The sequence below is a fragment of the Lagopus muta genome, chromosome Z, assembly GCF_023343835.1.
Source record: "Lagopus muta isolate bLagMut1 chromosome Z, bLagMut1 primary, whole genome shotgun sequence".
Taxonomy (NCBI): Eukaryota; Metazoa; Chordata; class Aves; order Galliformes; family Phasianidae; genus Lagopus; species Lagopus muta.
The window spans coordinates 62,073,389-62,100,713 of record NC_064472.1 but is presented as its reverse complement, the minus strand read 5'-3'; the positions used below and the strand labels follow the sequence as shown (position 1 = coordinate 62,100,713).

Below are 27,325 nucleotides of genomic sequence, written 5' to 3'. Positions count from 1 at the left end.
GCCAGTATTTTTCCTGGCTTACATGGATGAAATTTGTAGTTCATTAGTGGGTTGTTGCTGCTAGAAGTCACAGTTTAGATACTGCATCTTAGATGTTTCTCTTTGTCAAGGAATCCCCTGGTTACCAGCCAAAGATCAGAGAATATTTTTTTTTTTCCTCTCATTTGAGATTTGTGAAGATATTTGAGGTTTCCAGTGTTTGATGAGAATTTTTTTGTGTGATGGTCACAAATCCAGGCAAAATTCTCTACTGATAGTGGTCCTGCTGTGCAAGATAACTTCTTTCTCAGCTATACAATGCAGTGCTGAATATTTACAAATTAAAGCAGGAGTGCAGGATTCTTGGATCAGTAAAGTCACATTTACTGAAGAAACTGCTTCTTGCTTTTGGGATGAAGAGAAAGGAAATGTGTATGAAATCTGCTGTCATGCAAATAAAACCACTCTCTTGGATCTTTCGCAATACTTCATTTTTTTGGTGTGAACTTGTCCAAGTAATAATTATGAATAAGGCAGAATAACATTTCCCTTCTGATAGCTGAGTGAATTATAAAAACATTTTTATCTGTATGTTGTAGATATTGATGAATGCCAGTCTAACCCATGCCGCAATGGAGCCACATGTATAGATGGCCTCAATACTTTTACTTGCCTGTGTCTACCGAGCTATATCGGTGCTCTCTGTGAGCAAGGTAAGATATGCTTTTAAATCTAGAATGACTTAAGTCTTGTGTATGTGGCTGTGAAAGAGGAAAAATTCTGTCATGTTTTCCGTGAGAACTTAAGTGAGTTGAAGTGCAGGAAGTCATGCTTATATACGTTTCTTTTTAATCATAAAATTGGAAAAGACCTTTAAGATCATTGAGTCCAACCACCACCTAACCATACTACCCTAACTCTAACAGCCCTCCACTAAATCGTGGCCTTGAGCACCACATCCAAATGGTTTTTAAACACATCCATGGATGGTGACTCAGCCACTGCCCTGGGGAGCCTATTCCAGCGCTTAACAAACCTTTCTGTAAAGAAGTGTTTCCTGATATCCAACCTAAACTTATCCTGTTGCATCTTGAGGCCATTTCCGCTCATTCTGTCACCTGTCACCAGTGAGAAGAGATCGGCCCCTCTCTCGCTGTAAGCGCCTTCCAGATACTGGTGCAAAGAGAGCAGTAAGATCTCCCCTCAACCTCTTCTTCCCCAGACTAAGCAGCCCCAGTACCTTCAGTCTCTCCTCATAGGGCCTATTTTCCAAGCCCTTCACAAGCTTTATTGCCTTCTTTGGACCTGCTCCACCATCTCATTGTCCTTTCTGTACTGAGGTGCCCAAAAGTGAACATAGTGCTCAAGGTGAGGCCTCACCAGTGCCGAGTACAGGGGCAGGATTACTCTCCTAGTCCTGCTCACCACAACTTTCCTGATACAAGCCAGCATGCCACTGGTCTACTGGTCTTCTTGGCCACCTGGGCACGCTGCTGGCTCATACTCAGCCAACTGTCCATTCTTGTTAAACTCAGAAGTTTATCCTTTCATCCTTTTTCCTCTTCTCTCACATTGTTATGCTACATAGCTACCTTCAATATGAAGAGTAGAATGTCTTTATTTTGTCTTGTTTTGTTGTTGTTGTTATTTTTGTTATTGTTGTTTTCCAAACAGTGGAGAAACATTTTAGAGAGATGAGTCATACCAGCAGGTACCTAAGACACTTCCAACTTTATACACCTATCTGTTTCCATTTAAATAGTCTTCTGGAATAGCTAGGTTAAGGTAGCTTCTTCTAGTAGATAAAGGATTGAAGAAACTATTAAGATTTATGGGAAATCATAATTGTGAGATGGGTTTGCATTTTTTAGTCTGAACAAAATTTGAGTATGTTAGACTCCCATGATTTGTAGCTGAGGGCTCTTTGTTTAGCATTACATTTACACCATCTTTCTCAGATGGATGAGAGCAAACACTATCCACATGCTTAATCAATCAAAATTCATACTATTGCTGTACTGAATGTTAACTGAAACTGGGATCCAAGGCAAACACATCCTGTTCAGATTGGCTTGCAGGCACAAAATCAGGTTATTTCACCACTGTAGAGATGCCTTTGGGATAATGAGTGGAACAAAATTTTACTGCCTTATGAACTTTTGTTTTAAAGTAATTACATGTAGTGTGAAAGACATATCAGAACACATCACTTCACACAGCTGTCACTTGAAAGTAGGAAATATCCCACTCAGTATACTAGATTATATGTCAATTCTCTGAGGTTCATAACCTTGACATCTTCATCCCAAACTTTTCTATATTGATTCATTTGGTGTTATTTTAGGAGAAGTATGTTGCAGGACCACAATTACAAGTAAGTTTTAAAATTTTCTGAATGGGACAATTGAAATGAGATCAAACATTGGATTTTCTGTAACTGTTAGAACATTGCCTTGCAAGAAATGTTGTTGTATTTAAGAGAAATATCCATGCTGCAAGATATTTACTTAGTGTGTAGATATAGGAGTGCAATAGGGGTAGCAAAATCTGTTCTGTCGGTAAAATTAATGAAGACATCTCTATAGGAAAAAGAAATGGGACCTTAAAATATACTTTCTGAAGCTTATAAAAATATCTTTTTCTTCAGCTGAGTAGTTTCATTCACAGAGGAATGAACTGGACCTTTGGATTTGTGTAATTAATGCTGTGTCTTAACCCTTCAATGTGCTACCTATTTTCAGGCTTGTGTCTCATATTCAGTGAGTGGAAGGCAGTTTGAAAACTCTTCCAGTTCAACCTATAGAGATGTTTCTTAGAGTTTAAACCTCTTGAAGCTGACTGGCTCCAGGACTTTTCACTGTTGAATTTTTTCAGTAGTCTGCCCAACCTTGTGATTTGAAAGGAATTCTGAATTTGCTCTTAAAAATTGCGAGTTGTCAATATTCTCGCAACAAAAGAAAGAAGTGTTTTTGCTCCTCTCCTTCTTTCTACCTTTAATTTCAGCAAACGCATAGTAGTGATGGGCTCCGAGTACCATGGTAGCTTTCAGCTGCTTTTTATGACTAACCTGAGAGTGCATTTTAGGTGGTTAATGGGAACATTTCCTAGTTTGTCAATCAGAACCAGAGCCCTGCTCACTCAGCTTTGGAATTTAAATTTCCTCCGCTTAAAGTCCTGCAGTGGTTTGAGACTTGGGAAAATTGTTCACTGCCAAATTTCCACTCCACCAGACAAAATAAAACCGTGTTGGCAATTGAGATGCAGTTGTCTGGCAAGCAGGCTTTATTTCAGGGCACCAGTCCTGACCTCACTAGATTTAAAGACCAGCCAGAACAACAGAGTATGTACCTCAGTGCCACAGGAAAGGTGGAGTTGAGCACACTAAGATTATATTTCATTACTTTCTCTTTTTTTTCTTCAGTATATGCTACTCATTTTAGAGATCCTCAGAAAAAGTGAAGTTGACGGGCTTTCTTAGACATGGTGCTGAGTATTCAAAATATGATGGAAGTGAGAGGAAGAAATGAATGCACATTGCTTCTGAAAACCAAATTCAAAATGAGACTTTTTTAGGATAGTGGATTTCCAGCTGACATAAAGCCCCACAGTTTTAAGTGTGTGCCAACTTTTGGAAATGTGACGTGCGGATAAACCCAGGAGCTCCAGTAGGTGGTAGAAGCTGAGGAGCCTGCAGGGTGATCTAACCCAGAGTGAAAGAATTGGTTCTGAGAACCAGTGAGCTGTAACTGGCTCTGTGACAGACATTTTTCTTGCCAGGTGGAAGCGGTTCAGCAGACAATCCAAGCCCGGGAACTTCTTCCTGAAGAGAGCTAAAGTTGTCTGATGTTAGAAATAGAGCAACTGAGGGTGTTTCCTTTTTAAACTAGATTTGTAGGTCAGCATGCCAGCATTACTTCTGAATCAGACTAGATCAAAGTGGAGTGGAGGACCTCTGCTAGAAAATACTCTCTTTTTCCGTCACATGCATGTTTTCAAAGCACAGCATGCCACTTGCTGACATTTGCATGTCATTTCCTAAATGCAGAAATATCCAGAAAAGGTTTTTCAAAGGATGACTGCAAACTGAAGTAGACCTCGGTATGAGCCTTATCCCAGGGGAGCCAGTGGTCATTGCCTTGGCATCCTTCTGTGGAAAGACCTTCTGAGAACTTCCAGCATCTGCATAAATGAGGTCAGAGCTCAGAGCATTCCAATTCCTCTTCCCAGAGTGTTGCTTCACACACTCCATGGCTGAGAAAGGAGGAGAGGGGACAAGCTAGGTATCTTGCACACATTTTGTGGAATGAATGCCAGAGAAGATGTGCAGTGCAGCACTTCAATGTATGCAACTGTTGATTCAGTATTTAGCTGCTCATATTTAGGATGAGGGGAACCATATTTCATGTTTACATTGGAAACAACAGAATGGTAGAGAATTACAATTTGGGCGGCAGCATCAAGAGTAATTGGGTAGATGAGCATGTACTTCTACCTTCCTTTTCCTTCCTTGAATGGCTTGAGTTACCTTCGCTTTTTGTTGCCCCCTCTCCTTGTTATTCTCTCTGTTATCTACCTGCTTTCAAGGCATGTTGTTTGCATTTCAGACTCAAACTTTGGTTTTCTCTACTGCCAGGATCCCTGCAGGCACACCTAGCTAAGTCTGTTTACCAAATGCAGCTGCACGCGTGGCCCAGTGTTTTGTAATGATGCCTTTGTGTTTGTTGCTGGACATGCCTCCTCCATACTATAGCCAGCTGGTCTGTATTCCAGGTTCTGAAAGCAAAACAGCTTTTTTCTTTATAATTGTATCAGGAACAATGTGTTGGTTTTGTTTTTTTTTTTTAAATAACATTATTCATACATAAATTCTTTGTTGAAATGCTTATGATTACCTCTGTCTCATTTGATTCACTTTGTTCCCTGAACTTGGTAGGCTGGGATGGATGTATTTGAGAAAGGCTCAATGCAGAGATAATTTCTGAAAACAGATGGTCTCTAGCTGATGTCTTGCAGCTGAGAAAGGGCTATTTTGAATATTTAGAAATGGTTCCTCTTCAAGACATGTGAGCTAATGGGCCCAATACTTTAGTTAGATACCTTAAAACTGACAGTTAGGGGTTGGATTCGATGATCTCTGGAGGTCCCTTCCAACCCCTACAATTCTGTGATTCTGTGATTGTATGATTTTGTGACAGTCACAGATAATATTCACAGCTGAGTAAGACTTTATGTTCTAATACCTGTTTTTCACTCTTTTATTTACTTTATGCCTCTTATGAAATTTATCTAAACACAAAGGATGTACAGCAGTGTATTTCAGCTGTTGAAAATGTACTTATCATGCCTGTCTGTGTATTAAATGAACAGATTTAATACATTTTTTTAATGCAGTCTTTAGAGATGTTGTTACATGTACACAATTGCAGTTGCAAAGAGCAGGAGCTGTGTGGGTGTCTCCTTGCACACATCACTGGAGCCTGTAAGTTGTAATAAATCCTGAGGCTTACTCAGACAACTTTTAAAATACCATAAATTTAGCACGCAGTTTATCAGTCTTTCCATCATATTTTGGAGCAAGGTTGCAGAAAGCTGTGATTACAACCCAGAATAAGTATATAATGAAAATGCAGTATTGTATTCAGTAGTATGATTTATGATTTATGCTCAGGCCATTTATATCTCATTCTTTGAGCCTGATCTTTTAGTCTTTTCTTCAAGACTCCTTATCTCCCATTCAACCTTTCTGCAGACCTTCTCTCAAACTGTGAAGCTCCTCCTGTGCTGGAGCCAGACTAGCACAGCCCTGATCTGCTCTCGCTCTCCAGCCACAGTATTCTCAACATGCAACACATGCCTTGTTGTTATCTGGCTTCTTTCCTGTGGGATAGGGTTGTCCCTGAACAAGATGAATAATAAAAGCTGAAGTGCCTTCAGAGAGTACACGGCACTGTTAGTCAGCAATGTGTGGTTAAAAAAACGTTCAAGGAGCCAAAGGCAGACTAAACTTTGAAATGGCCTAGATCCCAGAGATTACAGCCTGCACCTCCTACAGAATGCAAAGCAGAAAACACCAAAAACTAACAAGTTGATAGTATAGATTACATCTCTTTTTCATATCTGGTATTAGCCAAAGCACAAGCAGCTTTCTGCAGCTTAGCTTGTTGAAAACAGAAAAGAGGTAACAAGCGTAAGCTGTGTTATGCCTTCATATTCAGTATATCCATGTGATGACCTAAAACAAGATTTTGATATGAGATTGTTTTGTTAATGACGTTGCCAAGAGTTGACAGGGAAAGCCTCTGAAGTTATATGTTTGCACATATCCATTCAGATATATTTTAAAGTTTAGTTTTTGTCTCAGAAGATTAAAAAAGGCAAAAAACTTCCAAAAAATTGACACATTCATGCTTCAGGATGTAAGCAGCATCTTCCTTCTGTGAATTAAGAATCAGCCTTCTGTTGTGATTTGTTTTTCCAAAACTGACTCAGTGGTAGCAGCTCAAACCTGAGAAATATCATAGTTAAATTATATGCAGACATACGTCATTGGCTATTCTATAGTATTTGGCTTTTTCCTGAAAAAGTGCAAAGAGTCCTTCAGGCCAGAGAATCTTACTAACAATTATCTGTATTACTTAACTGAAAACAAGAGATAAGATTCATATCCACAATGCATGTATAACACTGGAAAGGCAAGATGGTTGCTTTCAGATAAGGCTTTGTTTGGTCATTGATACAAGACCTTCTGGGAAGTCACAAATTCCTGTTTGGAGATTAAACAGAAGCTTTTGTTTCCGTTATCATCATGCAGCTGAGGCTCTTCAGGATGAGTAGCGTGTGCTTAGTTTGCTGGAACCAGCTGTAGTCAGAATACACCATAACCTTGTGCCACCAAAAAGTGTCCTTTTTGGTGCCACTTTACCCACCACTGCTCAAAAGAATCCTGAGATTTCTCTGAAGTTTGTCCCATTCCTCTCTAAAGCTCTCTCAATGACAGGTTCTTCCCATTATCAAGCACAGATCAGACTAACCCAGGCATCATATTTGTTATTGCGTATCTTATTAATGCTGAGTTACATCTGTGATTCATTCCTACAGTGCTGGTCCAAAAGCAGACTTGGGATGGAAATCTTGTTCTTTACCATATTCTCCGTATTCTGATTGCATTTGCCTACCCTTGACAAAACAATATCAAATCCACAGATTGTTCTGAGGATCATGTTTATTTCTCTTTATATAAAAGGAAATATCAGCATTGTCCCTCATATGAGTACTGGCAGTGTACATTAGTTTGTATTTCAGCTTTATAGCCTTCTTTTGAAACTGATGCCTAAAGCTCATTAATTGATAGTTTATCAAGGAAGATGGGTTTTTGTGAAGGATTTGGAGAAGTAAAATCAGAAAGGTAATATTCCAACTTTGCATCTGTGGACTGAACAATAGTAAGAACTTTCCTGTATGATTATTTTCCATTATTAGTTTCTTCCAAACCAAGGTAATTCAGTGCAGTCATTCACAGAACTATTTGCCCTTACAAATAAAAATCCTAATCCTCACATACAGACTCAGAAAGTTCAGATGATATATAGACTGACTGCAATGTAGCATAAAGGCATTTCGTTCACCCTGGGTAATGGAGTAAAAATGCCCTTGTGGAATTGTCGGTGTACAGCATAATTCAATCAGCAGGTCAGAGTTACCAGTTATGGGTATATTCCTTACACAAATAATATACTTGAAGCTTACACTGAAGTGGGTAGACAAAACAAATTGAACGAGTACTCAAGGATGAGTGCTCATTGCTTGTGTTCATACCTCTTTACAGATAGGGGATATCTTCACCTTGTGCTTGCAAAAAATCCATCCATGTAAAACATTTATATTTCACACCCATTATCAGAATTATGGTTTGTTTATTTGTCACAGACACAGAGACTTGTGATTATGGTTGGCACAAGTTCCAAGGACAGTGCTACAAATACTTTGCCCACCGACGTACCTGGGATACGGCCGAGCGAGAATGCCGCCTACAAGGGGCCCATTTGACAAGCATTTTATCCCATGAGGAACAAGTCTTTGTGAACCGTACGTATGTTATCATCTCTCTAAACAAGTGCAGGATTCACAACGTATCCTCCTGTTTATTCAGCGTTTGCATTTCCATGTTAAAATGCACTAAGAGTGTTTAAAAGATGCACTTCATTTTCCTGGTGTTTACTTCTGCCGTGTGATGTTCCTATCTCTACTAAACTACGATTTGTTATGAAGAATATTTTCATTTTTTGAGGAAGTGAATGAGACACAGAGTTCTGGCATTGAAAATAATGAAAATTTTTTCTGGTGGCTTTACATTTCTTGTTCAAATAACATGAATGCCATCATATTAGGTGGGCATAAAGGGTTCCTGTGTCCAAATGCTGCACAATCTGGACTTTGGTCACAGTCTACAGTCTAAATAAAACTTTAAAAATGTAGACTTAAATACACGGCTTTTTTCAGTGTGGTTTCCTGATATGTGCACTGATAGGAAACAAATCTGTTTTCTTTGGGGGATGTAGTCAGGAGAGAAGAGACAAGATTGTTTAAAAATGTTAGATGAGAATCTGTTTTTATTATAGATATCTCAAATTAAAATTAAAAAAAAAAAGTTGAAAATAAAAATCAGCTGAAAATAACTGTAAATAGTTGTTTGCATAGGTATTAGAAGAATCTTAAGAACAGGATGTCTGATTCATTCTGAGCAAATTCTTTTAATTTTCTTTGATGAAATCACTGTCATTTATGGGAAAGTTAATAAAAATATCCTGCTGGTTCTTTTCCCATTAGGTATTGGGCATGACTACCAGTGGATTGGTCTCAATGACAAAATGTTTGAGCGTGACTTCCGCTGGACTGATGGTAGCCCACTGGTAAGATGCCTTTAAAATGAAATCATTCACTCAGCTTTTTGTGGTGTTTTATCAAGTTCCCACCAGAACTGAGAGAAGCTGCATGAAAAACATCTAGTCGCTAAATACGCATCCAAGCAAACAACACGCACACCATCTTGTTTTGGGATAATTACTATTTTGTGGTGTAGTTCTAAAATCTTATTTCTTATTATTGTACATGTTGGACTCCCAGAGTTTCCAAAGAGAAAAACTCTTAGACTTTTTGTCTAAGACCATTACTTAAGTATACTTCTCAAATGGAGAAGAATTTGTGATCTTCAGCTCTTACATTATGACATATAGCAATTCGCCTTTCTTCCTTACATATACGGAGCAGAATGCTTTTTATTTATTTATTTATATTTTTTTTGGATGAAGGTATGGCATACAAACCCTTATATTGGCTGGATCTTTGAGAATGCATGAAGGAGCCTCTCAGGTTTTCTTGGAGGCTGTCCTAGTCTGTGTGGCAGTTGTGCAGCTAGGCTGGGGAAGTACCATCCTTAGGTGGTTCGGGAGGTCTTTAATTGATTATCTGTCCATAAACGTTTAAGTTGCTGTTGATACAACTTGTTACCTTAAAACGAAAAGGAAAATCAGCAGAAAGAGAGGGAAAACACTTTCTGCTCACCTTTAGCTAACCTAGATCAAAGAGGCATGCTCGGTACAGGAAATGGTGGAGCTCTTTCCACCAGAACAGGGATAGTTGTAGTAATGCTGTTTAATATCCACTGAATTATGTGTATTTATATGTATATTTGTACATGTATATATGTACGTATATACACAGACACACACACAAGTATATAAAGAAGTGGTTCACTTTTCATTTCCTTTCCAGTTATGAATTCTTCTCAAAGAAGAAAGCATCTGGACTTCAGGTTACACATGTGCACATACTCACATATGTACATAATTACATGTGTACTTTACTGCATTCTGTGTGGCTACAGCTTATGTAGACAGACACCTGGAACAGGCTTCACTTATTGCCATTTCATGTAAATAGCCAAAGGTTTAAAGTTCTTTAAATGACTTACAAATGAGCCATTTCTTGGGAAACTACCGTGGGAGGTGCCAATATGGGGAAAAAAGAAGGAAGATGATAAGTTTTCTTGTGCACTTGGTTGCTTGGTGACTCTTTGGTCAAACAAATGTGCCCATTTGTGCTTGGAGCCACATAATTTTTCAGGATGTCAGTGGAGGAGCTTCTTTTCATCACTTTCTCTTAATTCTCCTCATGTATTTTTGAAAGCAAAAGATGGACCGTAGCCTCAAACTTTATTCACGCTAGATGAGTTAATTCTGTTTCTCTTAATGTGGCTTCTCATACCTTGCTAACAGCAACAGGCATCCACTGAGGATGGTTTAACTTTGACATCACTACTTTCTATTGCTAGTGATTTGTTACTTCCCTATTAATTAACAGAAATAATGACATAATCAACAGTATTCATTAAATGTAATCCCCTGATGTTGACCTAAAATTCCAATGAATTTCAATACTATAGTTCAAAAATCTACATCATTTATGTATTTGCAGCTGAAAAGCAGTCATGATAGTATTAATTTACAATCTTAAAAATAAGCATTAATTCTTAAAAACTCATATTCTGTTATAAATTTCTGAGTAGAGGTTGTTGCATATATTAAAACTTATATATATCAGAGTGCATCTGTAATTTGGCTGTTTTTATTTTTGTAGCTCAGTTCCTCTCCAAGAGAATATTTTCTATCCAATTCTATTCAGGGATTCTATTCAAGACTTCTAACTTAGTAGAAAATTTGCCAAATCTGCTGGGTATTCCCCTGACATTAAGAGTTTCCCTACTATCAAAATCACAACACAAACTTCTAGATAGTGCATATAAAAGTAGCTCACATTCATTTTTATTTTGATACTTGTTTATATACTATGATAATAGCTTAGCTTAATTTGAAAATCATACTTGAGTGGTTTCTAAGCTTTTGGGTTAAAAAAAAGTTGTGATATTTAGTAGATTAAAAAAACAGGAGCAAATGAATAACACTACCAACAGCAAGACACATTATGGATTAACTTATTGGCCCACTGCTGCATCTGACCTAGTACTGCCCAGATTAAATAGCTGTGAAAAGTGTTTATACAAAAAATTATGATTTGTCTTTCATTTAATTTTTCTTTCTGAGCCAAATTAAAGGAGTCATTACAACTGGAACTGAGAATCACTGAATGACAGACTTTACTATTGGACAGTATGAAATAAGGCTTGGATTATTTTGTTACACTTCTCCTGTAGACATAAGGAACCCACAACTCAAATATTCAGCATGTTGAAAGGAAGTTTTACCAGGTGTTTGCATACAGCTCATTAACAATTTCTGGAAAAAGGGTCAAATGCTTTTTTAACATTTGCACCTACAGGATATTTCAACCAATGAATTCAGTTGAAGGAAATCAGTCACTTTTTTAATGTTTTCAGCTCAAAACCATGCTGTGTGTTTTTCCAGAATTTTTAAACTGAAACTAAATGCCAGCCACTATTATTTATGACCATCGGACAAAAGCAGATATATGAATTCCTTATTGAAAACCAGCAAACATACATCCAAATGCACTGTGCATCATTTCTATCTATAGTGTGCTCTTGAATACACACCTCAGCTACTTTTTGTGGACTTCATAGTCATATCAAACATTGGCTTTAAATCGTGTGCTATTTTAACTCCATCGGCTCCCAAAATACTATTTTTTTTTTCAGCATAGCCTTCTTATACAATCATATGAGATGAGTACTGAAATGCTGCAGCTATAGGACTAGAGAGAGTGATGAGTTTTTCTTTATCATTAGTCTAGTAATATGAGAAGGCTTAGATTCTCTGATGTGGTGGAAATTTCCCCTCCCTAATGAATCAATGGATAACAGTTTTGCTGGTCAACTAAGAAAGGGCCTTTAAGTTTTCTATGAGATCAGTTCATGCCACTTCAGTCAGATGGGAGATTTGTTTTTAATTCCTTAGGGAGAATATGACCAAGGCTTTTAAAGAGTGAACATATATAATTAAGCTACTTACTGGGAAACCATAACTGAAGCTAGGGTAGCAGAACAGGTTCATGGTCATATTGAACACAGGGGCAATTATTTAGGTGCCTAATAATCAACTTACTATTGTCAGACACTTTGAGTATCTTAGCATTCTTGTAATTCCCTACAGAAAGTGTTGACAGTCAACAGTTCATCAAAAAGAGTAGCAGTGCATTAAGCCCACCTATTACTGTGCTTATTTTTCATCTGTCAACTGGAATTTGTATCTAACTTGCAAAAATAATACCAGTAAGCATATTTTGGAAAAAATGAAGAGTAATTCTGTAAAAGCACTGTCTGATTCTCAGAGTTACTCAGGACACAAAGAAGATGTTTTCAGTAATGAAGCATGTCCAATCAAATTCAGTGAGAAAGCAAGTAGTAGTGTTTATAGCATCAGAAACATTGAAACTCTTTTTCAGTCCACAGGACATTTTTCTATGTCTGTGCTGCTGAATATATTTGTTTGACTGTACTGACATTACACACTGAAAACATCAAGATGTTTTCTTTAAGGAGAACTGTTAGGAGAAGGAAAATTTTCTTAACAAAATAGAAACATACATAGTCATAATTCATCATATTGTGTGGCTCTGTTCCTGCAAAGAGAATGTGGGAAGACTTTGATGTACCTCACCGAATCATTTGGTACATATTTATCTATGTACTTTTAGTGAATTTTGGCAGATTTTAGGTCTTTGTTGTAAAGTAGCTTTTAATGTTAAACTGCTCAGCAGTTTCCTTTCTTTTAGGCAAAATAGCACAGTGTTATGCACTGGATTTACTTGTCTAAATAAAATCTTACTATTTCCTTGTAAAAACACCTGTTAACATGCTGTTCCCAATACATCTGAAACACAAACTGAGCTTGAAAACTGCCAAATAACATGAGTAAAGTAATTAGGTAATACGTTTTATACCCTATAGCTCAGTTGGTAGTCTAGACTTTACTTTTCCATAAACAGATTACTTTCTAGGTAACTAATACTACATTATATGGGATTTTATTAGCCAGGACATATTTTATTTGTAATTGTCTATTTTTTTTATAACTCTTCTATAAGACATAATTGGGAGCTTCTTAGATGACGTAAGTGCACATCATCAAAGGAGCTTCTGGGCTAAACCTAGGGTATCTTGCCCAATATGTAAACCAAAATGAACTGATTTCAGTGAACTGTGAAAGCTATTGCTGGCCACCTGTAGTTGTTGTAGTTGTTAGTTTGTTCTAATTGTTGCAATGTATCAGTACAGCAGTAAGCAATCTTTTATCATCTTCAATATGTTCTTGATCCATTTCTCATAGAAAGAATTTTCCAACATTTGCAGTGGCTAAGAAAGTTGGATTTGTGTTCTGAAGCTAACTGCTACATGAAAAGCACTTCAGCACTATTTCTTCTGTTTCAGTGTTCCCAGGGCGCTGATTGCCACTGTGTGAGTGCAACACAAAATGTTCATGTTCTTTCAGGAAACCAAAGTTGAACTTGTGGTGCAAGTTCAGCTTTCACCACAATGATTGCAGAAAGTTAGTGGCCATGGCTGTAGATCTGGAACATTGGTAGCACACCAGATAACCTGGGCCACTAAGAAGGAAAACTGGGCCTACCAAGACCTGCCTGCCTAGATCCCAGCTTCCAAACATCTAATCTTACCAGTACCCCACTATTCCTAGGGCTTTATTATTCATTTCTTCCTCAAAATCAAGCAAATTTCTGTTCAGGACATTTCAGATATGATTGCACTGACAGATGGAAGAGCAGAAGGAAATAATAGAATGTTACAGAGCATGTTTTGTTTGCTCTGCTTTCATTCTTTCGCAGTGTGGTTATGTGCTCTTGGTATTTGATGTTGAAAGGCCTTAGTTTTACTCCAATTCATAGTTTACAAGGGAATCAAAATACATGTATAAGAGTTTATTTACATAAAATATTTTATTAAGTTTTATTAAGTTTATTTACAGGATTAAAATTATTTATTGCACTTCTCTGTAAATTTTTCTTCTGACATTTCTGTGATAGTGAATAACTCTTTTATGTTCAATCATGGATAAATTTTATGCCACATACATTGTAATCTTGAAGCAACAAAAACAAATAACTTTTGGAAAGTCATGTGATACAGAAGGAGGTAAGGCTATAACAGCCATAGGACTGTAGGAAAATAAGAGTTTGTCCATAACTACTTGAGTCCTTTTATGACTTGAATTTCACAAAGTAACAAGACTTAACCTATCAGTGGAGACATTTAACAATTGGCTTGATCTAGGAAAGAATGAACACAACGTGACATTTGAAAATATCTAAGGGAAATTGAATTTAATTAATTCACTTAACTCTGTGAATAGTAACTTTTACAGCTGTAAAGCACACCCATCCACACAGAAAAAATCTGGTGTTGTTCTTGGCAGCTTCTCCATTGTGTTTTGGCTGCTGGCATTTCACTGTTAAGGACCCTTGTGAGCTGGCACAGTGGTAAAGGAGTCCTTTGGAGCTATTCATGTTATGGATTAAGCACATATATGCTACTCGGGGTTGTGCCTTGGGCCTCCATCTCACAAGGGGTGTTATTCATACCCTTTGGAAAATGCTGTTGATAATTAATGCTTTGTAGGGCAGTGAGATCACTCCCATTACATAAGATTAGCACAGTAATAAAGAGCTGGCTAGTGTCTGTGGCCAGATTGTCTGTCACTGGGAGAGTAATGGGGCATATTGCTGCTTTTAATACTGTCCAGAGACTCCATTTCATTTTTCGTCCCTTTGGCACTACAACGTTACACCCTGCATTCACAATGCTAGCCCTGCAGTTGTCGGTGCTAGGTAGTCACATAAAAACAAAGCAAAAAAAAAAAAAAAAAAAAAAAAAAGCAAAACCAAACAGAAGTTTAATTCTGGCAAAAAACAAAGCCCTCTCTTGTCCTCTCTTTATTGGTCAGTGAATCAGAAGGCTCTGACCTGAGCAAATCCATAACTGTGTCCTCATAGAAAGAGTAACATTATTAAATGCAAAGCCCTTCAAAAGGCTCAGGGTACTGTAGGGAGGCAGCCTGCCTCCGAGGGTTAAATAAAGCAAACAAACTAAAAACTACTGTAGTCAGCTGCAAACAAAAAGCTCATTGTGCCAATATCCCACAGGATCCCTGCTGAAGGAGATTTTAGATTTACCAAATGTTTTGATTTTATGCTGTAGTCAGTCATTACAGCCTCTTTTTAAGATGCTCATTTGACCTGTGTTTAAATGGAGGAGAACTATATAATGTTATTAATGACAGGTATGTTTCTAGTTCAGAATGTCATAGGCAGTAAGGAGGGCCTCTTGGACAAAGTATTTTTTTTGTCTTACTTTTGCCCATGGGGCCAGTTCCATCAGAGCCTTGTTTCAGCTGGGCTAAAGCTCTTGGACAACTTCAGACGTGCTATAACTGTTGAAATAAATGACAAAGTGGAAGATTTTCTTTTTTGAGTGGCTCTCCTGGAAGTTGTGCACAAAAGGAGAAAGTCACACCCTGTACAATTTGCATCACACTGATAACATATAATTATGTTGGTGTGACTCCCAAAGAACATATATTCTGTCAACCAATATTTAACACGGTAAAACACTTTTCTTCCAGTAAAACACCTGACCACTAGCAAAAGAATTTCACCAGCTCTCTGTGCCACTCATTTTTCATTCTCTGTACTAGGGAGTATCCTGGAAGACCAACACAGTATACTCATAAAAATGAACCATTGTGAAAGTTAACACCCTAAGCGGACTTGGTCCAGAGCAGGTCGAAATCATTGAGATGCTGTCCACTTATTTCAGTTAGTTTTAACAGAGTTCATAAAAGAAAGATCTTTTCTGAATAATGATGATTTTGAAACTACTGCAAGCAGCTGGAGGCAGTCGTGAGTAGACATTGCCATCTAGTGGGAATTTTCTGCCATACATGCAACTTGTGCTCCCCCCAAAATACAGGTTTGGTACTGCTTTTGTGTTTCAGCAACATCAGCTAGCAAATCATTTTTACATATTTCAACCCTAGTTCCTAGATTTCTTATCCCAATTGTATATTTTTGCAAAAATCTTAATGCTTATTCAATATGTGATCAGTTCTAATTGATGTTTACAGAGCCACACAAAATTCTTTCTGAGTCTGTATTTACAAGTTGTTTTGTAGGAACTAAAAGCATTTGCAGTATATCTGACTGCTCTGTTGTCAGCGGTGTACGGGCAGGTTCATAAAACCAGCGCCTCTGGAAAAGGGAAACAGGGGACCCCAAAATAATTAAAAACAGCAGCAATGATCTCAGGAGAAACAAATTTACTAAATGTAGTATCAGAATGCAAGATAACACACTATAAAACAATATAATTAGAATTGAAGCTAATAAATCAAATATAACGAGAGAGAGAATGTCCGAAGATGGATAGGCCTCACCACAACACTGAGGTGAGATGCACAATCTGGTTGAGCAGCAGGGAGATGAAGAAGAGCTGATGAAGAAGAGCACATCAGGTGACCTTACCGGGGGTTATATCTCCTCTCTGACCACAAAGCCCCCTGGGGTATGTAGTTCTTCTCTTCCGGACAGGTCCCAGAACTGGAGCATTAACAGTTTAACTCCCAGTGCACTACATGATGTTATGATGTGGAATGCTGAAAACCAAAAATCACAGAACCATTACATCTGTTACAAAAAATAACAACAAAAAAGCCTATGGAGGGAAGTCTTTTGCAAAGGTCCTTAGCAACACTCCTTCTGAGAGTTTGACTTGCTCACGGAGTGACTGACTGCAGTGGGGAGGACTGCATGCCTGCCTGATCCAAATTCTGTTTGTTTCCCAAGTCGCATGAAAAAAGCCCAGATTAAGGGTTTGTGGCAGGTCATTCAGCTATGATCTAGATATTCATAATATTGGGGTAATTATGTGATTTATCTTATGTGCTCATAGGCATGTTTAGACATAGCTGTTGTTTTCAAATTGGCTCAAATTTCTCGCAGCAGAGACTTGCCAACTTTCATAGCCCAATCCCTTCTTTCAGTGTGTTATTTTAGCAAGTGCTTGAAGTATGCATGGGATCTACCCTATGGAGTTTAGGACACCATCCATGGCTTTAAAACAAGACCTGTGCTTAAGCACCCACTGAATGGATTTTTTAGTCTTACAAATACTTTCGGTGAGTTCTGTCAAACTACTCCCATTCATAAAATTAAACAGGAAATCTTTTTCAGGACTGGGGTGAAATTAAGTGAAACAGAACCTATGCTGTAAAGTACATTTTTCTCAATGTATAAATGTATTTAAAGACTAGGTGAAGTTAATGTAAGTATTTTATTCACTGCCAAATCCTCACAGTAATCTGACTTTTTTTTTCCTGTTGAAAGGAAATGCAATGCTTTTCACCCCCCCATGAATATCTCATGTAACAGTATCAGTGCTGGTTAACAGCATGAGCCTCAAGCCAAAGATTTCTGAGGTGATCCATGTACTTTCTGTGCCCTGGTACTGATCTGTTTTCATTCACCCAACCTATAAGGCAGGGAAATGACCAGGACTTGTAGTCTAGTTATAACAGAACCTTCAGAGTAAGGGACATGTTCACAAGGCTTTTCTGAAGAAGACTCCTAAGAATTTGTCTGCTGTTGTGAAAAAAATATATTCCTATTCTGTAGCAAAATAGTGGGAAGAAAAATAGAGACAGCAGCCAATAAGCTTTGTAATGGTGGCTTACACTGGCTTAATGATGTCGTGCTTCACTTAAAATGACATAGAGAACATTCAGTCAGCTGACTCCCTGCATCACTGCTTTTTTGTTTGTTTAGTTTTGTTCATTTGTTTTACTTTTTAGCTACATTAACCTTGCATTAACAAGCTATATGGTAGGAAAGCAGCCAAAATGAAACAAAATAAAAATCATGGTGGACATTATAAGTGCCAAAAGTAGCCAAGACAAGTTTATGCTTTAAACTCATTTAAAGATGCTGAAAACATGCATTCTTAATCCAAAGTAAAGTCATTAAGCCTATAAATCTAAATAGTAGTTGCATTTCAAATAAGCTGTTTCCTAGCTCTGGTTACATACAAGAGATTACTAGCCTTTGCACTACAAAGGGGTTAAGCAGTAATGTTTTGTTTGCATCAGTAGCTGTGCTTCATTAAACATGGTTTTGTTGACTGTTCTGGAATGCAGAACCCAGTCATTGATCTAAACCAATCGGTGCATCCTTTGGAGATAAAGGGAAGGCTGAAAAGTCTAAGAGCTTGATCAGATACTGGGTTGGAGATTCATCTTAGCAAGGCAAACATCTGAAAGAGATGAATGGATAACTCATTAAGAAGGAAATTAGTCCCTCAAATAAGGCTGGCTGTCTTAAAAAAATAAAAATAAAAATTAACAAATCTCCCACAAGATAGGATCTTGTACATATCAGGGAAGTGATGCTTACTGCCAGCCATCTGAATGACAAGAATGATGGCCACTAAAATCAGTATTTTCACAATTCTTTGTGTGATCTTGGTTTTCTTTTCCTACTTTATCCTGTCATCTGATTAAGGCTGCAATTTAATTCAATCCTGCTTAAGGAAATCTTCCTCAAACACAGAGCTTTTACAATAAGGAGCAAGACAAGAACACACATTGCCACTGTGTCACTGACTGGAGATCACTCAGCCAGGGAAGCCTGTCTCAACTGTGGCTCTAACCCATAGGCATTCTGTGCTATTCCTGAGGGAAATTTTTGGTACTTTTCATCATGTGGACTTCAGTTTCATCAAAAGACAACACAAGAAAGATTTCTGGAAAAAAAAAAAAAAAGTATAACAGGAGCTCATATTTTCAGTGAGAGCTAATGGTAAGACACAACAGAGGTGTAGCTCTCAAAGAGACAAATGAAAATACAGATAGCAAAACACAAGAAATATAACTCATACTTCATGTGTGATACAGCTAAAAATGTTGCTAATGGCCATGATTGAAGCTTGCCTGTTGGCAGAAGGATGCCCTGCACTTCATCCACGTGCTTCCTCTTGTGGTTTTGCTGGTGTGGATGTGATGTGGACATAGCAGCAGGCTGCATGGGATGTTGCCGGCGGGTTTTGGCTCCTCTCTGACCATGGCTGATCTATTTTGGACATGGTCTTAAAAGGCAAACAGTCTTACGTGATACATGTTGCCAAGGAATGAAATTAAAATATTGAGCTTTTTTCTTGTCAGTAAAATGTTACTTTTCTAAAATTCTGTAATTGCACTGAGGATCTTAAGTGACATCTTATTTAGAATATTTTGAGCATTGCTTTCTGAATGAAAATTTATGAATGGAGTGTTTAAAATACTTTTTTTTTTTTTTTTTTTTTTTTTTTTTGTCTTGTGTGGTGAAGGGAGTGTTTACACTTAGCACACTTTGTATGAGATTGTAAGGAGTGTTGTTGAAAATCAACAGTAGCATACACTGTCTGGTATAAGGGATTTGGTTCTTTTTGGTTCTTTCCCACTAAATTTCTGCTGTTGTAGTTTTACTGCATCTAGTGCAATCACCTCTGGTTTGTAGTTATGAAAGCAGAAAACAGTTTCAAGCTGGTGGCCATGCAAAAATATCATCTGTGAGGGAAAAAAAAAAACCAAAACCAAAAAGCGCATTGGTTTATTTCTCTAACAGTTTGTTCCACTAGGACTGTGAGAATCTTTTTGTACCATTATCATGTAATCAGTGGCTAAGTAAGGAACTGAGAAACTACAGAAGATCTGGGTGGAGACCTAAGAAACAGTTCAGCAGTCTGGAACTTCCTCTGCTTAGCAATTCTGGCACTAAAACCAAGCCAAATCAGTGGTATTCCGCCAACATAAATGTGTGCAATGATGATATCAGATGTGAGGTAACAGCATGTCATGCTAGAGGATATCAGACATTCTTGAATAAACCACAAAGTCTAGATATAATCCTTTGCCATTACACAGCAGCCCTGCCAACAAAGCAAACACAAATGTTCAGCTTCTTAAGGCAAGGCAAGTAGCAGTGTATGGAGTGTGGCTTAGCTGGGAGCTGGTGTGAAGTACTCAATTCTGGTCTTGAGTAAAGAAGTTAGCATGAATTGTAGTTTAGGACTATTAGGCACAGATGAGACTAAGAACAATGAAGTTAAGCTTGTTGCACTTGAAGAATGTTTTATGAATTGGAAGAGGTAATAAATTCAGTGCAGAACAAATTTATTTAGACTATAATTGTTAAATTGCTTGGAGAATTAAAATCTGTGATGAATGAGATGACATAAAGCAGGAAAAGGTCAATTTTTTTTTTTTCATAGCCTGATTCATTGTAAGGTAAATGCTACCCACATGGCATTTGTTAACTGTATTTCTAAAATGTGTTCACACAGGCAGTGATAAAGCTAAGAAAATAGAAAGCTAAACTTTTATGACATTTATATGGCCCAGCTCTAGTCAGAAAGATGTAAGCACTCAGGAAAACATAAGCATTATAGAAACTCTGCCATTTTTACCATACAAGGGACTGTCTGCCCAGTTAAAGTCTGGCATTTATGTGAATTCCTGTTCTTTTAGATATCTATTTTTATCTTTCATTAAATTCTTCATGGGGTGACACAGAAATCCCAAAGAAAATTGCTAAGAATAGTTTTCCATATTTACTCAAGCTTTCTTTTGCATAACATTATGAAAGTCTCAAATTATTGTGCTTAACTGGGGATCAAGATGAAACAAGAAGTGGAGTAAAGATTATCTTGCCTCTGCTAACCGCAAGGACAGCAAATCACACGTAACCTATCAAAGACTGTTGCACAGATTTTCAATCTGTGTGACAATTCTTTTGCTTCTGCTTTTCCTGCTAGTTAGGGAAACAAACAAACAAACAACAAAAAAGTCATCTAGCCCATCAAGATGCATTAGTATCAAACTGCACACAGCATGCCAGCAGTCATGATCACAGAGCTCTTGGTAGGGACATAACTTAGGCAGATCCTGAGCTGGAAGCTGAGAGCTGTGTAGCTATGTCACTCCAAATCTGTATATTGCCACCTTAGAACCCCAAATGCAGAGCCTGCCTATGTTGATGTGCCAGATTTGTGTTCCAGGTACTGGGCTAGAAAATTTAGTTTGTAAATAAATAAATAAACAAATAAGCTTTTTAAAATTTCTGTTACGTACTAACAACCAGATTTGTACTTCCAATAACAGTGTACAAGTTTCAGTTTTCATTGCCACAGATACATGTAAGTTGCTCTCAAAGTAATGCCTCCTATTTACTTCCATGGAAACGTCAACAGATACAAAAACCATAGTAACACTATTTGGGAGAGCAAATTCAAATTCTCAGCTACAAAACACTTTTTTTCAATGTAGTTACGACCACTGGCTATGCATTTCATTTTTGCCAGTGATGAACAAGAACCTTCATGTGTGCTTGTAACAGTCTGCATGGCCATCCAGAACGTTGGTTGTCTTTCACATTGTGGATGCCACTGCAGAAACATATTACCCACTGCCTCACTGTGCTCGTGTCCACTGGCTGCTCTCCATCGAAGTTCAGCAAGCATCAATGAATGTCACCAGGTGCCATTTTTTCCACGTGGAGGAATTCAGTTCCAAATTCATTTCATCTGCATTTCCATGTCAGATGCCATTCTGTCATACTGCCCCTCTACTGCTATCAGTCACATGGCAATAACATGTAACAGAATATTGGTGGGAAGGTTTAACTTCTACTGCCATACCACCAACCAACGTCTGCCTCTGACGTCCTCAGCCAACAGAAAAAATTAGGAAGCAATACTTTTGGAGCAGCCCTCATATGATCAAGATATCTGTGATGTTAGTTTTTTTTCAGGTGGATGAATTAAGATAATCATTTCTTAATCTGAAAGGCTGCTCTGTACTATATTCTAGTTTTTAATGGAGATATCGATCTGCAGTGATCTGGGCACACACCCTGACACCTTTATTTATTTTACACCTAATTCTGCAAGCTGTCCCATTGCATGGCTTCATTACATGAAGTCAGAGGATAGATAATTTGAATCTGAGAAGCCAACCTGTGTCTTGCCATTTAGTAGTCATGGACTAGCAGAGATAGTAGTCTATTTATTGCATCTGTTGGTAGAGTGGGAAGATACTGTAAATCTAGCTTTGTTTAGTTTGTGCTTAACTGCTTGAACCAAACAATTGAAATTGCTGCTCATTAATGGTAATATTGTGTGCTCTTCTGTAAAATGGAATGTAAATGTATCTCAACTCTGGAAATAATGAATTTGTTAATCTTTCCTGCAGCAATATGAGAACTGGCGACCAAACCAGCCAGATAGTTTCTTTTCTGCTGGAGAAGACTGTGTTGTTATAATATGGCATGAGAATGGACAATGGAATGATGTTCCATGCAATTACCACCTGACCTACACCTGCAAGAAAGGAACAGGTAGAAACATTACAGAAACTATGGCATATAATTCTTTATTCCGGTTTTGTAATGTTAACGGGACAAAATATTGTCGATTTCTGGTAATCAGTACAAGGATTTCAGAAGTGAGTTAGCCCCTGAAAACCACCTTTATCCGCAAATCACATTTCCTAATCTTCTTTTGACTCAGACACAGAATGATACCCAGTTGAAACTCGTGGTTAAAACCAGGCAAATTTCTTATTTACAGATCTCAAGAGACATTCACAGACCTGGCAGGACTGTTTTACTTGCATGCCTTGAAAATACTACCAATTCTTCTTTCCTTTGATGACATCACTGTGAATGGTGTGGGCAGCAGAGATAGTATGCGTAGGAGCAGAACAAAGCTGCAACAGGGCAGGGTCAGGCTGGATATTAAGAAATATTTCCATGCTGTGAGGATGGCCAGACACTGGAGCAGTCTTCCTAGAGAGGTGGTGGGTGCTCCATGCTTGTCAGTGTTGAAGCGGCATTTGAACAATGCCCTCAGTAACATGCATTGACTTTTGGTTAGCCCTAAAGTGATCTGGAAATTGCTCTAGACTCCAATTGCCTCTTCAGCACTGAGCATCATCTGTCAAGTGATGCTGCCCTTCCCTTCCACATTTTCCAAAACCATGTAGCTTAATCACAGAATCATAGAATTGTTAAGGTTGGAAAAGACTTCTGAGATATAGTCCAACCGCAATTGCACTTTAGGAATCTGAAATGCATTCTGGGCTTACACACTGTTAAAGCTGATAGAATAAATCTGAGAAATGCCAGGAGCTGTACATTAACATCTTAGTTGTTCTCTGCCTCTTTGGACTGGGGAAGTAAAGAAGAACAAAAATCTTGTGTGTACTTCATCACTGCCCAGTTACTGTTTGCAGCTTGTTACTATGTTCTCTGTGCACTGATGAACGCATGAGTTTAATGTGTCTTTAAACAAGGTGCTGTTGAGGAGGACATGATACGTTTTGAGAATAAGATAATTTTCTTAAATGCTTGTTGTAACTTCAATACTTTTCAGGTTTTACAGTTCTCCAGTGAGTATGAAAACTTTTTTGGTTCAAATTTATATCAGTAACTTAATGCAAAAAGGAAATATTAACAACACAACCTGTGATTTCCCATTTCCCATTTGCTCTACAAGAACAGAAGACCAATCTCCCTGTTCTTGTTTGAACGTGTCTCTTTGGAGTCTTGCTGAAGCCACTGGTGCAGAAGACAGTTATCACATTCAGATGAGCTTTCACTAACTGACATTTTGGGTTTTGTTTTGTTTTTTTGTTTTTTGGGTTTTTTTTGTCTTCCTTTCAGTTGCCTGTGGTCAACCTCCTGTTGTAGAAAATGCAAAGACCTTTGGGAAGATGAAACCTCGTTATGAGATTAACTCCCTTATTAGATATCACTGCAAAGATGGTTTCATCCAGCGTCATATTCCAACCATACGCTGCCAAGGGAATGGAAGATGGGATATGCCTAAAATTACATGCATGAATCGTAAGTTCTTTGAAAATGAGTTGGTGTTGGACTGGGATCAATAGGCTCATTAACGTAAAAATTATCATCTATAATTGTAAGTAATGATAAGTAACAAGCACATCTTTTAAGAGAAGTGCAGGAGATATAAACAAAGTCTTGCATTACAGATGATGACAGCAGTGCAACTTCCTCTGTAGAAAAGTCATCTGGATCCAAGAGCTACCATGAATGTGGCTTTTCTGCTTTTACAGAAGCCATTAAGATTCTTTTAAATCAAACAGCAGGTCTCTTGCAAAGTCCCTAAAAGTAATAGGTTAAAGTAATAGGTTACTTAAAGTAATAGGTTACTTACAACACAACTTCTATCGGTGTGTTCTGACTTTGTGTAAGAGATGATTCTCCTGTCTGTAACGTGGTCATACTAGTTAATCATTTGTTAGCCCTCTAATTAACCAAGAATAAATAGAAAGGGATGGAAAGACGAATGATTCATGCTTGAATTATTTTGATTTCCTTTTATTTTTCCTCCTTCTCATTGCAGCGTCCACATACCAAAGGACTTATTCTAAGAAATACTACTATAAACATTCTTCGTCAGGAAAGGGAACATCATTAAATTCATCAAAACACTACCATCGCTGGATCAGGACGTGGCAGGACTCAAGGCGCTGAGTGCTAAATGGTGAATGGGGATTTCCACCATTTCAGCCAAAGTTCTAACTTTCTGTGCCTTTTCTATCACTTTTAGGAGTATTACGAAATTGTTTTGAAACTACGGACTCCGGTATTCACAATGCATTTTGCAAAAATATTGTGTTTATCAGAAAATTTTAAAAAGTATATAGAGGAGAAGTGCTTATGGGGATAAAAAGAAACCATTTCCAGCCTATAATGATCATTAGTTTTCTATATGCCATCAGTGTGGACCATTTTATGATACTCACCAGCCTTTTGCAATATTTAAACAGCTCAATTTTAGCACCAATGAAAATGTAAATAAGATGATTTTAATGTTGTTTAATTGTTTTTTGTTTTTAAAATCCTGTATATAAAATGAAAAGTCACACTAAGTTCGGGCATATTTATGGTTAGAATGGCCTCAGAGGTCTTCAGTCATTTATGACATTGTTTTTATGTTTACTTAGGCTGGAAATGGTGGAAATAACTTTACTGACTGAAATTTGCTATTAACAGGTGAAGATAAACACAAAAGTTACATGAATTTTTTTTAAATGCAAACTGTGCCAGTTATCATTCAAGGTACAGTTTGTGTCCATGTGAAGCAAAATTTAGAGCACATAAGCGGGGATATAGCATGAACTAGGGACTGCAATGTGGAACTTTTTTTCTGCTCTCCATTCCAGCCTCATCATTCGTGAGAAAGGACTGCATGGAGGACTTGTATATGACAAGGAGGGCCTGTAAAAATCCAAGTGCTAATACATTAACTTTATCAACCAGGGCCACCTTTTTTGAAAGAAAGAAAAAAGAAAAAAGAAGAAAAAAATGACTTTCACAACATTAACTACAAGGTCTATATTACAGGTCTCTGCATTCTAAAATGGAGATAGACCTAGTATTTGGGGGATCAATTTTTGTAAAAAACAAACAAAATCAAAAAAGTAAATAATTTTGTATATATAACCATTTTTTAATCTTTTTATAAAGTAATGAATGTTTGTGTATGAATGCTGCAGCTGTGAAGCGTACATAAATAAATGAAGTAAGCCATACTGATTTAATTTATTGGATGTTATTTTACCCATGCAAAGAAGATTAAAAGAGCTCTCCAGAGCAGTATTAGCCCCTGAGCTCCACTTTTGGAACCATCTTATGCTATTTCCCTAGAGAACAAAAATTCCTGCTAAACAGGCTCATTTGTTTGTGGTTAGATGGGTGAGATCTGTGCGACTTGCAGAAGAATCAGGATCTTGGCTTTCTAGACAAAAGTGTGTGCACAAAGAAATTATAGGTTGTAGTTGGTGCAGTGTGTGCGTAGGAGTTTTCTGTTAATTTCTTACCTTGGTCAGTGTGACAACTGGCCTGGATGTGTACAGTAAGTGTAGAAGGTAATGTTTGAAAGGACCTCTCCACATAAAGGACTGTGATTATTTCTGAGAAGTTCCCTGCGCAGCTTTGGGCACAGGAAAAAAGGAAAGAAAAAGGGAAAATGAAGAACAGTGAGTTCCCTGGGATACACTTTCTAAAATGTCACTGCAAATACAGAGACAGATGAGAGTTTTATGCCTTTGTGTTACGTGTAGAGATGATACGGAAAGTTGAAAGGGAAAGGAAAAGAATTGAAAACACAGCGAGTTTGTCCTAGGCAGAGCTACCCATGAGGCAGCCTTGCCACAGCTTATTGGGAACAGTGGTTACAGTCCCAGACAATATCTCCTAAGAAAATGGCAGTGACTGCTCCATCCTGGGTACCTGGCCTTTGTGCTTCAGCCTGGCAATGCATCGCTGCGATGGCTGGTTCATTCCCCACCCTCCCCCCAAACAATGCACATAATACTTTTCTCTATTTATATTATCTTGTATAGTGTACAATGTGAATGTCTGGTTTTTTTGTGAATGAAAGTCTAAAATCTTTGTAACTTTTATATCTGCTTCTGTTTCACCAAAGAAACAAGGTTTTGCTATACTGTGACTTGTCTTGTTATTGCATGTCTTCCTGTTTAAATCTATGCAATGTGATTTTTTTCATATGAATACAATTAAATTGTCAGGTACTTCACAGTCATCATGGGCTTGGTCAAATGCCCACTGGAGTCAAAGAGAATCAGCTGGCTGAACTTTAGTAGGTGCTGGATTTTATTTTATACGAGCAATGGTAGGAGATTTGGAGTAACATTTTAAGATATGCAGTTTATGTTCTGAAGTAGATTATTGTTTGTATGAGTCACGGCTCTGCTCATAAGTATACAGTATTCTGCACATCACTTCCTTGTACCAGAAGCATACAGAACAGAAAATATATTTTAACATTCTGCAAACTTTCTCACCATATGTATAAAAAACCCTGCATAGATTTGTTGTTTTCTTGTCTACTTGTTGGATTTAAACAATGTTGTAAGGCATTCAGATAACATTGTGATTGTAGTTTAAGTAGGTTAGGTGCAGTGATTATATTGATTTTTTTTTCACCTCCTTCTATTACGCATAATAAAGTAGGACTGACAACATTCCTTATTAAAAAAGAAAAAAAATACAAAAAAATACAAAAAAAAAACAAAAAAAAAAACCAACCTGTTACCCATGCTTGTTTATTTAGACAGATAATTAAACTTTTTTTTAAGCCTGATCTGAATCCCAGATTGTCCAGTGCTGGAACTCATGTCACAGGGCAGGTCTGATGGGACACTGGGATGTCACTGCAGCAACACTGGTCTCCAGAACATGACAGGGCATTTGAGATGTACAGGAACTGCTGGCAGAGCCAGGG

The 27,325-nt window shown here is 37.7% G+C and overlaps 1 protein-coding gene across 4 annotated transcripts in view; it reads left to right on the top strand.

The window, feature by feature from the left end:
• Window positions 1-27,036, top strand: part of VCAN (versican) — a 107,037-nt gene extending 80,001 nt beyond the window's left edge. For 3 of the 4 annotated variants that reach the window (XM_048932251.1, XM_048932250.1, XM_048932248.1), the window contains 6 exons: window positions 579-692; window positions 7,906-8,064; window positions 8,806-8,888; window positions 22,242-22,386; window positions 23,713-23,895; window positions 24,419-27,036. In XM_048932251.1, the coding sequence (XP_048788208.1) occupies window positions 579-692; window positions 7,906-8,064; window positions 8,806-8,888; window positions 22,242-22,386; window positions 23,713-23,895; window positions 24,419-24,549 (815 nt within the window). In that variant the 3' untranslated portion in view covers window positions 24,550-27,036. The remainder of the gene's footprint in view (window positions 1-578; window positions 693-7,905; window positions 8,065-8,805; window positions 8,889-22,241; window positions 22,387-23,712; window positions 23,896-24,418) is intronic. The other variant, XM_048932249.1, reaches the window with a different exon arrangement.
• Window positions 27,037-27,325: the final 289 nt, after the last annotated feature.